General features: G+C 38.2%; 1 protein-coding gene and 1 non-coding gene across 3 annotated transcripts in view; one reads left to right on the forward strand and one right to left on the reverse strand.

The window, feature by feature from the left end:
- The window catches only part of Csde1 (cold shock domain containing E1), a 37,345-nt gene that overhangs the window by 7,945 nt on the left and 15,430 nt on the right, over nt 1-13,970 (forward strand). Inside the window, exons 2-6 of one of the 2 annotated variants that reach the window (XM_050157576.1) lie at nt 1,610-2,014; nt 9,289-9,487; nt 10,490-10,599; nt 10,992-11,084; nt 11,698-11,795. In XM_050157576.1, the coding sequence (XP_050013533.1) occupies nt 9,289-9,487; nt 10,490-10,599; nt 10,992-11,084; nt 11,698-11,795 (500 nt within the window). In that variant the 5' untranslated portion in view covers nt 1,610-2,014. The remainder of the gene's footprint in view (nt 1-1,609; nt 2,015-9,288; nt 9,488-10,489; nt 10,600-10,991; nt 11,085-11,697; nt 11,796-13,970) is intronic. The other variant, XM_050157577.1, reaches the window with a different exon arrangement.
- LOC126510882 (small nucleolar RNA SNORA79) lies at nt 4,851-4,994 on the reverse strand. Its single transcript, XR_007594542.1, has one exon. It is a non-coding gene; the product is annotated as a small nucleolar RNA SNORA79 (small nucleolar RNA).

Here is a 13,970-nt window from a genome sequence, read left to right on the forward strand (position 1 = left end):
CACTCCCCCCACACAATGACAACCCCCTCCAGCAAATAAATGTAGTAATAATTTTTGTTTGTTTGTATGAGACAGGGTCTCTGTATAGTCCTGGCTGTCCTGGAATTGTGGGCATGTCCCACCACATCCAGGTCACCTTATAGTCATTCTTTTCTTAATTAGTGTATGTTGATTATGACTGTGCCAAGGTATAGGTATGGAGATCAGAAGACAACTTTGGGGTTTTTTGTTCCATCACTTAAATCTTTTTTGGAGGGGAGGTGTCAAACTAGTGTTTCCTTGTTGCTCTGGCTGTCCTGGAACTTGCTCTGTAGACCAGGCTGGCCTGGAACTCAGAGATTCGCCTGCCTCTGCCTTCCTGGTTCTGGGATTAAAAGCATGTATCACCACTGGCCTGGCTCCATTCTCCTTCATTGGGGCCCAGGGATTGGACTCAGGTTATCAAACTGGAGCACCAAATAAACTTACCAGCACCATCCTGGCACCATTCTTTCTTGTGGTAGTTTTCAAATGAAAGTATTATTTTAAGCCAGGCGGTGGTGGCGCAGGAGTGGTGGGAGGTTAATCCCAGCACTCAGGAGGCAGAAACAGGTGGATCTCTGTGAGTTCTCAGCCAGCCTCGTCTACAGATTGAGTTCCAGAATAGTCAGGGCTCCAGAGAAATCTGTCTCGAAAAATCATAAATAAATATATATAAAAATAAAAGATCTCATGATGACCAACCAGATGGCATAGTGGATAAAGGTACTGAGTTAAATGAAAGCCTAAGGTGGAAGAATTGACTACCCCCAAAAAACATCTGATGTCTACACCTGCATGATTGCCACTCATACACCTTACACACACAATAATAAGGTTCTCTCTTTCTCTCTCTCTTTCTCTCTCTCTTTTTTGGAAGACAAAGTTTCTCTGTAATTTTGGAGCCTGTCCTGGAACTAGCTCTTGTAGACCAGGCTGGTCTCGAACTCACAGAGATCCGCCTGCCTCTGCCTTCCGAGTGCTGAGATTAAAGGCAGGCGCCACCATTGCCCGGCTAATAAGGTTCTTGAAGAGAAGTCATATAATACCGCAATGTTCCTGATTTCCAAGAACTTAGAATTTCGTGGCTATTTAGACTTTTCTTAGATCATGTTTATACATAGGATACTTAGTTGTTTATTTTAGCTTTCCAGATTCTGTTCAGATTCCCTATCTTAGTCTGTACTCAGCATGCTGCTTTGCTGTTCCTACAGTGGTGAAAGGAGTGTGATTTCTAGAATAGTATGTGGCATGCAGCACCCAGCTTAGCAGCTAAATTTTGTGTCCTGTGCTCTAGTTATCTCCAGTGTAAACTCCAATGGTGAGTTATGTTATCTTTTCCTAAAACCTAACATACTGCTGGGTTTCTGTAAGATGCTTGTCCTAACTGAATACTATGTTGTGTAATTTGCAGGTGGTCAGGGGTGGGAGTTAGCAGGACTTTGGAATAATTTGGAATCTTGGCAGAGAATGTAGGTAGTCCTCACTTGAACTCTCCAAATTACCTGCATCAGGGACAGTGATTCTAAGCCGCCAGCCGTCTTCCCCAGGTTCTCTACTAGCTGTACTTTGTCTTTGTTTCTGTCTCCAGTATGAAGTGTAACGGAACAGACTTTACCACCTGAAACTGCTGCTTCAAGTTCAGATCAGGCAAAGAACAGACCCGGAACAACCAGCAACACCAAAGAAGAGTACACAAGTTGAAGACACAACACTTGATCTGAAACAAGAAGTTTGTGCCTACTCAACAGCTTTGAAAGAGCACTTCCCAACGCTGCTAGTAGTCTTTGTTTTCTTCAGTGCTGTACTGTGAGATTGCCCGGTGCAGCAGCAGTTGTATTCTTTATTAGCTTGATAGATCATTTCCTCTCGCTCTTTTTTTTTTTTTTTTTTTTTGAAAAAAAAAATCTAGCAACTTTCAACCTTTGGAACTCGTGCTGCAAAAGAAAAGTCAGCAAATACTACTGAAAGTGCAATATTTGATTATCACTGCGAGGTAGGTTTGTATTTTCATTGGTTAAGAATATAAAAGCTCGACATGGTAGTTTATGGATGGTTTACATACTTAGTGTATTGTTATGAATTGCTCATGCTGGAGTATGGTAGAGAATAAAGTGTTCACGGACTTGAATTAAAGCATTTTGTTGCAAAATATCACTGTTGAATGTAGACTAAAAGAAAAGGTACTAAGTGCTGAGACTATAAGGGGCAGTTCACAGAGGGGGGTATGTGGACAAAGCAGCACTTTGTCAAGAGAAAGGATTCTTCCGCTAGAGTACAGAAGTAACAGTTCTCAGATTGTGAGCACAAGACTGTATTGAGCAGTCTAGTTACATACAGACTAGAGAGTACAGTTTTGTGGGGTGTCATAGAGTAACTGGACAGAGAAGCTTTTTGGATCCAGGTTGTGAAAGGTACAGTATAGTATATTGACTCTGTTCTATATGAATGGGAGCTATTTGATAACTATTAACATCTTTAATGAATTTTGCTTTTCAAAGGTAAGATAGCTTGATTCCTTTAGATTCATTTGAGAGATAACTTGAAGATGAGAACATCTGCTGAGAGTAAATAGATATTTAAGACAGGCTGGTGTATAGATGGAGAAACAGGCAGACAGTAGGGTTCTAATGGTCAGTGAGTCTTATAACAAGTTCAGTGAAGATAAATCTAGGGAGAACAGAGTTCTTAGTTTCTAGAGTTTCTAAATGCAAAGTCTTGGAATTGAGAAGGGACCATTAGTTTATAAGAGGTAAAGGAGAAATACTGTGAAGAAGTCATTAAAGAAAAGCAGCACAGCCACAGAGGAAGGAGCGCAGAGGAAGATGATTTCAAAAAGCTGACAACCATATTTTAAAATGTTGCAAATGAAGTTGAATGGAAATAATTTGTCTTATTTCAAGAAGCACACAGGCCTATTGTTGAGCAGTTTCTTTTTATTGTGTGTATGTGTCTGTCTGTTGGTATCTGAGTGTATGTTTATGCACTATGTACTTACAAGATTCTTCAGAGGCCAGAAGAGACGTTGGATTCCCTGGAACTTGAGTTCCTACATCCTTAGCAAGAGCAGAGCAAGTAAGTGCTCTTAGCTGCCACCACCACCACCACAGATATGTTTCTTTTCTTTATTTTTCTTTCCCCCAAGACAGGGTTTCTCTGTGTAGTCCTGGCTGTCCTAAAACTTGCACTGTAGACCAGACTGGCCTCAAACTCAGAGCTCCATCTACTTCTGCCTCCTGAGTGCTGGGATTTAAGGCGTGACACACCACCCTGGCTCCTATATTACCTTTTTTGTTTGTTTGTTTGTTTGTTTTTCGAGACAGGGTTTCTCTGTAGCTTTGGAGCCTGTCCTGGAACTAGTTCTTGTAAACCAGGCTGGTCTCAAACTCACAGAGATCCGCCTGCCTCTGCCTCCCGAGTGCTGGGATTAAAGGCCTGCGCCTCCGCCGCCACCACCTCCGCTGCCGGCAAGGATATTTACTAAGGGGCTGGAGAGATGGCTCAGTAGATAAGAGCCCTGGCTGCTAGTTCAGAGGACCAGGGTTCAATCCCCAGCATCCACACGGCTCACAACTGCCTGTAACTGCAGTCCCAGGTGATCTGATGGCCTCTTCTGACCTCCATTGCCTCTGTACACAGAGATACTGTTGGACCAGAAGTCCAAACATCAGGGAGGAGTTGCTCCAAATACCACTCACATAACCACAAGTTGATGCAAAAGCAAGAGGATTTTTATTCTGTCATGACAGGGTCCTTCAGGTTTGGGATATGAAGGACATCGATAGCTGTTACAGTCACCATAGTCTGACTGTCAGAGGGTTTTTTTTTTTAATTGATATTTATTGAGCTCTACATTTTTTCTCTACTCCCCTCCCTGCCTCTCTCCCCTCCCCCCTTCAACGCTCCCAATTTACTCAGGAGATCTTGTCTTTTTCTACTTTCTACTTCCTACTTCCCATGTAGATTAGATCTATGTAAATCTCTTAGTGTCCTCAAGCTCTCTGGGATTGTGGTTTGTAGGCTGGCTTCTTTGCTTTATGTTTTAAATCTACCTATGAGTGAGTACATGTGATAATTGTCTTTCTGTGTCTGGGTTACCTCACTCAAAATAATGTTTTCTAGCTCCATCCATTTTCCTGCAGAATTCAAGCTGTTGTTATTTTTTTCTGTTGTGTAGTACTCCATTGAGTAAATGTACCACATTTTCCTTATCCATTCTTTGGTCGAGGGGCATTTAAGTTGTTTCCAGGTTCTGGCTATGACAAACAATGCTGCTATGAACATAGATGAGTACATGTCCTTGTGACACGATTGAGTATCCTTTGGATATATACCCAAAAGTGGTATTACTGGGTCTTGAGGAAGGCTGTTTCCTAATTTTCTGAGAAATTGCCACACTGATATCCAAAGGGGTAATCTTGGCCATTCTTACATGGATCAACTATGGAATCTCATAGTTGTTTTGATTTGCATTTCTCTGATGACTAAGGATGTCGAACATTTCCTTAAGTGTCTCTGTCAGAGGTATTTTAATCATTGACAAAGCTCAAATTTTCTCAAAGTCTTCAAAATTAATTCATTGATTTGTTCATTTGTTGTAGAACCTTTTAATAGTTCAAACAAGTGAGTATCTATACTTTGGGCATCCACTGTTTAGACTCCAGGGATTTAGTTGAACAAAAAGTCATAGTTCTCAAAGTCATGTTCTGGTAATTTAATTCTACAGATTTACTTAAATTCTTTAATATTTCTATGAAATTAACTGCATATTTCCCTCAGATGAGTATAAAACTTTGCAAATACAAAAATCAAAGGCCTTTTGAATTTTTTTTAATTGTTTGATCCCACAAATTTCAAAGAATATATAGATAACCCCAATATCTTAATATTCTCTGAGTGAAAAAAAATCAATTTTAATTTATGATGACCTAAGATCCTAGTGCTATACCTGGAGGCAATAGGAGGAACAGTCATCAAAAGCCTTTTGAATTTTTAAAAATTGATTTCAAATTTAGAAATTGTGATATCACCCCCCTTTTTAGTTTTTTTTCATTCTTTCTGAGCACTTTGCATTACATAAGTGTTGGCTTTTGTGGGTTTTTATATTGAATATTCCATTCTGTTTACTTCATCCCCCTTCCCTCTCCAAGCTAGGTATGTGGACCAGATTGTCTTTGAACTCACAGATCCTCCTGTCTCCTTCCAAGTGCTGGGAATAGGTTTTTGGCAATGTTGGTGAAGAAATAAGTGTAATTACATAAAAGTATATAATTTACTCAAATTATTAGGAGTTCTTTGAAAAAAATTAAAACATTTTCAAAATTGTATTTTCAGCACTCAAAGGCAGAAAGACTGCTATTTCAAGTCTAGCCTATGCTACATAGTACAAGGCCAACTAGAACTATATTACGAGACTGGTTTAAAACATCAAAAACTAAATAAAGTTGAGTATATGTTTTCCTACAAGGGATTAAACAGTCTCTAAAGTGGTTAAAGCCTACAGAAAAGAGGTTAGGTCAGTGGAGATTTAGAGAGAAGATCAAAGAGCAGTATAGCCTGGATCCCAATATCTTGCTACTAAGTAAGTCTTTCTAAGGACCACGTGGTAAGATTAAGATCTAAATATAAAGAAATAGGACTTCGTAGTTCATGATCTAAGTCGGTAGCCTAGAATAATGGTCCTCAAATTAATTTGATTATATGTCAGCAAGAAGCCTATGAAAGTGTATTTATGGATTGTGTTATTATACTGGATTGTCTTGGAAGAGTACATATAATAAACATGAGAAATGTTATGAAAATAGGTTACTGTTTATGCAGATTTCTGTTATCTTCACAGATAAGTATGGTTTGTATACTCATTTGTTTTGTGGGCAGTATTTCTTGATTCCTTTTTGTTTCTAAATTTTTTGGTAACAAGTCTTTACTTACTAGGTGCTGGGATTGAAATCATGTATTACCATGCTTGGTTTAAGTATTTGCTTTGTTTGGGAGCACTGGTTCTCTTCTGCAATCCTTTAATACAGTTCCTCGTGTTGTGGTGACCACAACCATAAAATTATTTTCATTGCTATTTCATAACTAATGGTTTTAGGTGACTCCCTCTCCCAAGGGTTGTGACCCACAGCTTGAAAACCACTGTTTTGGAGGATTGTTTTTGTTTGTGCTATTTTTTTTAAAGATTTATTTATTATGTATACACCATTCCTTCCATGTATGCTTACAAGCCAGAAGAGGGCACCAGATCTCATTATAGATGGCTGTGAGCCACCATGTGGTTGCTGGGAATTGAACTCAGGACCTCTGGAAGAGCAGTCAGTGCTCTTAACCTCTGAGCCATCTCTCCAGCCCCTGTTTGTGCTATTTTATCTTCTTTGTCGAACAGGATTTCATTGTAGTTCGTGCTGGCCTTCAACTCAGTCTTCCTGCTTTATGCTGTCAAATGTTAGGTATACACATGAACCACCATGCTTGGCTTTTTTGTTTTGGTTTAAACTTCATCCTATTATGAATTGATATCACAGGGATATTATATATGTAGTATGTTTTTTTGCAGCTAATATAAGCCTGACATACTCACTAGACCTCATTAAGTAGTCATTTCTTTCATAATGAGGTTGAATAGCTAGTACTGGGAATAGAAATGTCAACTCCCATGTGCTTGTACTTACCTTCCACATAAGTTTCTGCAGAAAGTGCCTCTGCTGTGGAGTTGGCTGGATAACTGAATGTGTAGGGTCATTCTGTTGGGTATATTTAAACTGTAGTGTGCTGAGAGCAAATGAATAAAGAAATAAGGACTTCACTGTCAGCCTAGTGAGTTGTAGTTTAATTTTCAGAACTAATTTTTATCTCAGGCAGAAATGTAATTGCAGCATTTTTATTCTATTTCCCATTGAATTTTTTTTTCAACACAGGGTTTTTGGTGTATTTCTAGATGTCTTGGAGCTCGCTCTGTAGACCTCCCTCTGTAGGCCAGGTTGCCATTGAGCTCGAAGATCCACCTTCTTCTGATTAAAGAAGCACTAGGATAAAAGGCATGGACCTCCACTGCCTGGCTACCACTTTTGAAAATGGCTATGACATTTTCAAAACTATGTAGAACATAGGATGATAATTGTTTAATGTATCTGAGAATACTTTTCAGTTTGACCTTTTTGTACAGATCATACTTGTTAACATTATGCTATGTTGCCACAGCTGTTTGTTATGGAGAACGTATTTACCTTGTCATCAGATCCTCAACCTACTCCTGCAACCCCTCCTTCACTTTCTTTACCCTTGTCTTCTACCTCATCTGGGACAAAAAAACAAAAGCGGAACCCCACTTACCAGAGATCTGTAAGTCAGGAAAGGAGTGATGCAGTTTGTCGTGCATCATGTTAAGCATGGCTTATGAGGGCTGCGTGGTCTTGTTGAAATGCCTACAGACTCACTATAACTTTCTAATCATTTTGTTCACTTTGAATTTCAAAGGTAACTTTAGTAGTTTAGGCTGCTGCTCAAAGAAAGTCTGAGAGTCCGAAACATTCATATTGCTTGCTTAGAACTTGTTGGAAGTGGAGGATTTCAGAACCTATCTTCACTTAATCTGATTCTTGTGCTTTAATTGAATTGCCAAGTGGCTTAAGCCCATGGTTTGAGTCATCTACCAGAGGATTTTTGGCAAGTGATTCTGTTTCCTCCTTGGTAAAATGGGCATAGTATATTACTTTTACGGACTTTTGTGAAAATTGAGTTGATACACTGCAGAACAATGTCTTGTGTAAAGAAAATAGAACTTAATTACTAACAGGTGCGCTTTGATTTGCGTATTTTGAGTACCACATATTTAACTGTTTATCGTGTGTGTGTGTGTGTGTGTGTGTGTGTGTGTGTGTGTGTGTGTGTGTGTTTGAGTTTGAAACAGAATTTCTGTGTAGCCCTACCTGTCCTAGAACTCTGTAGACCAGGGTGGCCTGGAATTTATTAGATCACCTGTGTCTGCCTCCTGAGTGCTGGGATTAAAGGCATGCTCCAGCAAGACCCAGTTTAACTGTTTATCTTGCAAGAATTTTGGTCTTTGCTGGAGTGACGGCTCAGTGGTTAAGAGTGCTGGCTGTTCTGAGTACCCAGATTTGATTCCTAGTACCCCCATTGTCTGTTCCAGGGAACCAGTGCTTGTCATGAACAGTAGGCAGTGTGTGGTTCATAGATATACTGCAGGCAAAATGCTCATCATGCACATAAAATAAAAAAGAATTTTGCTCATTTGAAGATAAAGCCTTTTAATAATTGTTCAATGTTTTCATGTAAGTGAAATTGCTTGTGTCATAATTTCAGTGAAAGGGACTTTAAAACAGAATGTAAAGACTTGAAGATAGTGCTTCTGTGCTAAATTACTCAGCTAGCCTTTACTAGATTCTTTTTTCCATTTTATGCTTCTTTTAAATTTATAATTTACTTTTATGATTTATGAAATACCCAAGGTATTTGACCTAAACCGATTCCATTGTATTGTAGCTGCTCAGTTTTTCACTGAAGAATGTTTCTTTTGCTTTGTCAGATCATAGACCTGATTATAGAAACAGATGACATTATTTAGAAATGTTGTTAGGATCTGGGTACTGCTTGGTTTCTTAGTAGGGAAAAGGTCTTGAGTGCTTAGGAATTATCATTGTCAGACAACTCTTGGCTGGGGATTTTTTTATTAGAGTTTTTGACTCACTTTTTTCAATTATTTTTTTTTCATGGACTTGAACATGCATTGTGCCCCCCTTTTGTTTTAGTTTGAATTAAGCGTAGAATAGAAAGTTTATTTTATTGTGTTAATCCCTACTAACTATGAATTCAACCTGCATGGCTTACTAGTGTGAAGATACCTACTTTAATGTTTATATTTAATATAAACATAGGTGTTAATAAATTTTAGTTTTTTTATGTTGATTACTTTTGTTCTATAATTGTTTCAGAAATTGAAAGTTAATATCGTTGCTTTACCTTAGTATTAAGCTTCAGGAATTGTTTTTTTTTTTTTTTTAATGAGTGAGAATTCTTTCATAAGTGACAGCAATTACTTAAAATTTCTTCTGAAATGTTAACTAAAGTATTTTGGTAGTAAAAGTCTGTAAGCTAACTTTTTTAAAAGAAATCTTAACTTCATTTTTTTTTTACCTTTCCATAACAAAGAAATATCTTTTAATAAGATTTAGAATGCTATGGATATTATGGACAGATCTGTATATATATTGAGTGGTTTGTTTTGTTTGTATTTTTTTCTTTTTAAAACAGATGAGCTTTGATCCAAACCTTCTCCACAACAATGGACACAATGGGTACCCCAATGGTACTTCTGCAGCACTGCGCGAAACTGGGGTCATTGAGAAACTGTTGACCTCTTACGGATTTATTCAGTGTTCAGAACGGCAAGCCAGACTTTTCTTCCACTGTTCACAATATAATGGCAACCTCCAGGATTTAAAAGTAGGAGGTAACCTGTTAGTTTATCTTTTAACGCACTATTGCATGTATGTTAGTTCCTGAGGCAGCTTTCCAGTGTGTTATAAGCCATAGAAGATGGAACATTTTAGTTGTGCTTACTGAAACGTATATCCTAATTTTTATTGTGGTGGTGTCTTTTTGAGATCTGAAAGACTTTACTGGTAAAAAGATAATTGAGTTGTTTTTTTTTTTTACTGTAGATACTTGGAAGATTTAAAGGGATGAAGTTACATGGTTTCTGTTTCAAAAAAAAAAAAAAGTCAGGCTGGAAAGGCTACAGCAGTTATGACTACTTTCTGCTCTTACATAGGACCTGCATTTAGTTTCTAGCACCCACACCTCAGCTAATAGTCCAGTTCCAGGGGATCTGATGCTTTCTTCTGGCCTCTGTGGGCACAAGACACAAAATTCAATAGTGTACATGTGTACATGCAGGCAGAACTCTCATACACATAAAAAAAATCTTTGAAAAATCTTTAAACAATGACTAACAAAGATTTGGTGTACTGGGTACTGGAGATTCGTGCTATTTTGCATTATTTTGTTTAATCCTCTAATGGGTCTTGTGTGTTAGAAATTATTCTTTATAGATAAGGAAGCCAAGTATAGAGAAGTTAAAATAAGATTCCAATACTCTAATCTTGTATTATCTCATTTGTAATGTGTCCAAATGCCATGGAAACTAGGACTGATTCTCTCGGTCTAAGGCAGTGACTCTGAAATGCTCGGGTGTATCAGTCACTTGGAAGGCTGGCTAAAATACATATTGCTGTACTTGATCCCCAGAGTTTGTCTTTGCCTAGGTCTGAAGTGAGGCTCAAGAATTTGCATGTCTCCTAAGCGCCCAGGTAATGTTGATGCTTCTGGCCTAGGAACCACCCTTTGAGAACCAATGGTCTAAGGCAGCTCAAATACTTTAAAGTAGAATTCAGCAGCAGAATGCCATTTTTCAAGCATTAGTCCAACAAACATAACACATTCTTTATTTTAGATGATGTTGAATTTGAAGTATCATCTGACCGGCGGACTGGGAAACCTATTGCTATTAAATTGGTGAAGATAAAACCAGAAATACATCCTGAAGAACGAATGAATGGACAAGTTAGTGACTTTGATATTTTGTGTTTCCTTCGGGCCCCATATTTGCATATTTTTCACATTAGAAAGGAAGATTGTCCCCTGCCTCCTCAGTTTGCACGAAGAGAGCTCTAGTATATAAAGATAATTTAAAATTAGATCAGAAGCACAGGCGTTTCTTGACCTGAAATAAAAACATGGTCAAGACTCATTTGGGTTTTATACATAACCCTACGTCTTTACTTACAGTCGATTTGTATACTGTAAGTTTGAAACTTGGCAGCATGACATCCTCTTGTGGATCATATTAAAATGCATCCCTGTGTATAGTATAGAGGATATTAGAACTCATTTTATATTGCAGTGCTGCTCCTGAAATGATTAGCAATGGAAATTTTTTTTTTTTTGACTGGTAGGTTGTGTGCGCTGTTCCTCACAACTTAGAGAGTAAATCTCCAGCTGCCCCGGGTCAGAGTCCAACAGGGAGTGTATGCTACGAACGTAATGGGGTAAACTTGTGTATTTTTCTTAAACCTTTGCCTGATCCATCATGTGATCTATAAGCGTACTTTAAAATTCAAAGTAGAAAACGTAAGCTAGTTGCTAAAATCATTTTTAAAGTTGGTTTTAAGAGGCTTCAAGTGCAGCATAATAAAATTATTTTTAAAGAAAAAATCCATAGGACTTCCAAGTGTGTTAGCTTGCCCAAGTGTGACCTTAGTTAGAACATTAAGGTAAAATGCTCCTTTAAATCACTTTTTGGTGGGTTGTGGGGCGTGGGGGTTTATACTGGTTCCTTTTAAGCACTAACTCCAGTTTTTTTATTTGGAATGCCTTATGTAAAAATTTTTTTTTTTTTTTTTGAAATGTAACTACAGTCTCTGGGCAAATGCTTCCACGTGTGTAAGCTTTTTGAACTTGGATTGCTGCTTAGCTGTGGACTCAGAAGTCATCAGCACCATGGAGGGGGAAGTGTGTTTATGAATAAGACAACTTGTCATACTTCATATAATTTAAGAACTTTGGCTTTAAAATGCCAGTGTAAGAAGTATTTAAGTAAAGCACATTGTACAGTGAACATGCATCCTGCTGGGATAATAATAATAGCTTGTTAATTCACAGGAAGTGTTTTATCTGACTTACACCTCTGAAGATGTGGAAGGGAATGTTCAGCTGGAAACTGGAGATAAAATTAACTTTGTAATTGATAACAATAAACAGTAAGTTCTCTTCAATGTTTTCCTAACCTAAATGACTTTTTTGTTTACATTAAATTTGAAGTGAGAGCCAGGTGTGATGGTGTGCCCTCCTCATAGTCCTAACACTTGGGAGATAGAGGCAGGCAGGATCAGGGGTTCTAGACCAGGCTGAACAACGTTAGATTCTATTTTAAATACCTAAATTTGGGATGATAGGGGAAATCTAAAATGATTTAAGTGTCTAACTGCCAAACCTGGGTACTTTGAAGATTTTTATTCAGCAGCTGAAGCCTTAAAGGTCTTTAAATATTCTGTAACCAAGCACTAGAATATAAAGGTAATTGAAACATTCTTTTTTTATTTACAGTTATGATTTATTCCTCAAATTGCCTTGTTTTCCTCCATCTCAGATAACAATATTTTTACAAGTTGAATACTCCCAACTTTATGGGTTTTTTTTTGAGGTGGGTTTTCTCTAGCTTTGGAGCCTGTCCTGGAACTCAACTCTATAGACCAGGCTGGCCTTGAAATTACAGAGATCTGTCTGTTTCTGCCTCCTGAGCACTGGGATTAAAAGCTACCTTCTGGCTCAAAACATTGTCATTTTCAGGGGACTAACTACTCAGTGAAGATTTTTGAAGACAGGCCAATACTTAAGATTAGTTTTGAAAGAACAATGAAAAGTCAGATAAGAAATGAGGAAAACTGTGATCAGAGATATATCATGACAATTGGGGAAAATGGCTAGAAGTTTGACTTAGCTTTGTTGGTTGGATTATAGGAATATGAGATAAGCTTCATGATCCTTGAAAGAACTGGAGGAAATAGATTATTAGGGTTGTGTAAGTGCTAGAGATAGTAGGCTCCTGGATGCTCTAGACTAGTAGTGACTTTAGTGAGAATGGAAGATAAAGATGAGCCAGGGATTTGGATATGAATGTCAAATTACATGGGGTCAGAATCTAGATACTATTTCTTTCTGATCTGGTTTAAGAGGCAGATGGTAGACTAAGGAGTAATTGAACACTATATGGATCATAGTTGTTAGAATGCTAAAAATGGAAACTGGGTTGTGGGTTTCTATTATTAATTTTAGATGAAGCATCTTAATTAAATATGAAGTACAACACCAGAGAATGGATATGGCATGGGAGAGTTTCAGAAGGGCCACTGAAAATTTTATTTTATCTTTAATAATTTATCTCCGTCAAAGACTTGTACTAAATTTTTTTTTTTTTTTTTTTTGCCTAGTACTTTCTTATTTGAGAATGGGTCTTTTGTCTCTTGTGGAACTCACTATGTAGATTAGACTGGCCTCAAACTCACATCCTCCTGCCTCTGCTTCCTGAGTGCTAGGATTAAAGATGAGCACCACCATGTCTGATATTTATTTAATGTGTATGTGTGTGTACTGCATGCATACAGTGCCTCAGGAAGCTAGAAGAGGGCAGCTCCGGGAACTGGAGTTTACAGGTGGTTGTGAGCCACATCCATGCCCCACATGGGTGCTAGGTATTAATCCCATGCCCTCTAGAAGAAGCAGCAAGCACTTTTAACTTCTGAGCAATTTCTCCAGCCCCTTCACTTAATCCTCAAAAGAACATTACTTCAGTTACTTGTCTCAATTTAGATAGTTGCTCTTCTATTACGACATTGACCCCCAGCAATACTATTGTGTCCTAAACAATTTATACTATCTTTAAAATTAACTTGAGTTTATATTGCTATTGTTTTGTTCAGAGATTTGGGCAATGTAGCATTATGGGGTATTTTAAATGTTTTCAGTTCCTTTTGGTTTTTCCGAGACAGGGTTTCTCTGTGGCTTTGGAGCCTGTCCTGGAACTAGCTCTTGTAGGCCAGGTTGGCCTCGAACTCACAGAGATCCACCTGCCTCTGCCTCCCGGGTGCTGGGATTAAAGGCATGCGCCACCACTGGCCGGCGTGTTTTCAGTTTTCTAATAGGGTGAATATCATTTTCAAAATATGGCAAAATCTTCTGTCTCTTGGAGGGCAGGAATAAGATGGTGTGTGGTACGTGACTTTAATTCCAGCACTCAGGAGACAGAGACAGGATGATCTCTTTGAGGCCAGCCTGGTCTACATAGTCAGTTCCAGGACAGCCAGGGAGGGCTACATGGAGAAACCCTGTCTCAAAAACAAACAAAAAAGATAAAGGAATAGTTACTAAATTTATCA

This window comes from Alexandromys fortis, unplaced genomic scaffold (genome assembly GCF_014885135.2).
Source record: "Alexandromys fortis isolate MF-2015 unplaced genomic scaffold, M_Fortis_MF-2015_v1.1 scaffold_78, whole genome shotgun sequence".
In the NCBI taxonomy this organism is placed as follows: domain Eukaryota; kingdom Metazoa; phylum Chordata; class Mammalia; order Rodentia; family Cricetidae; genus Alexandromys; species Alexandromys fortis.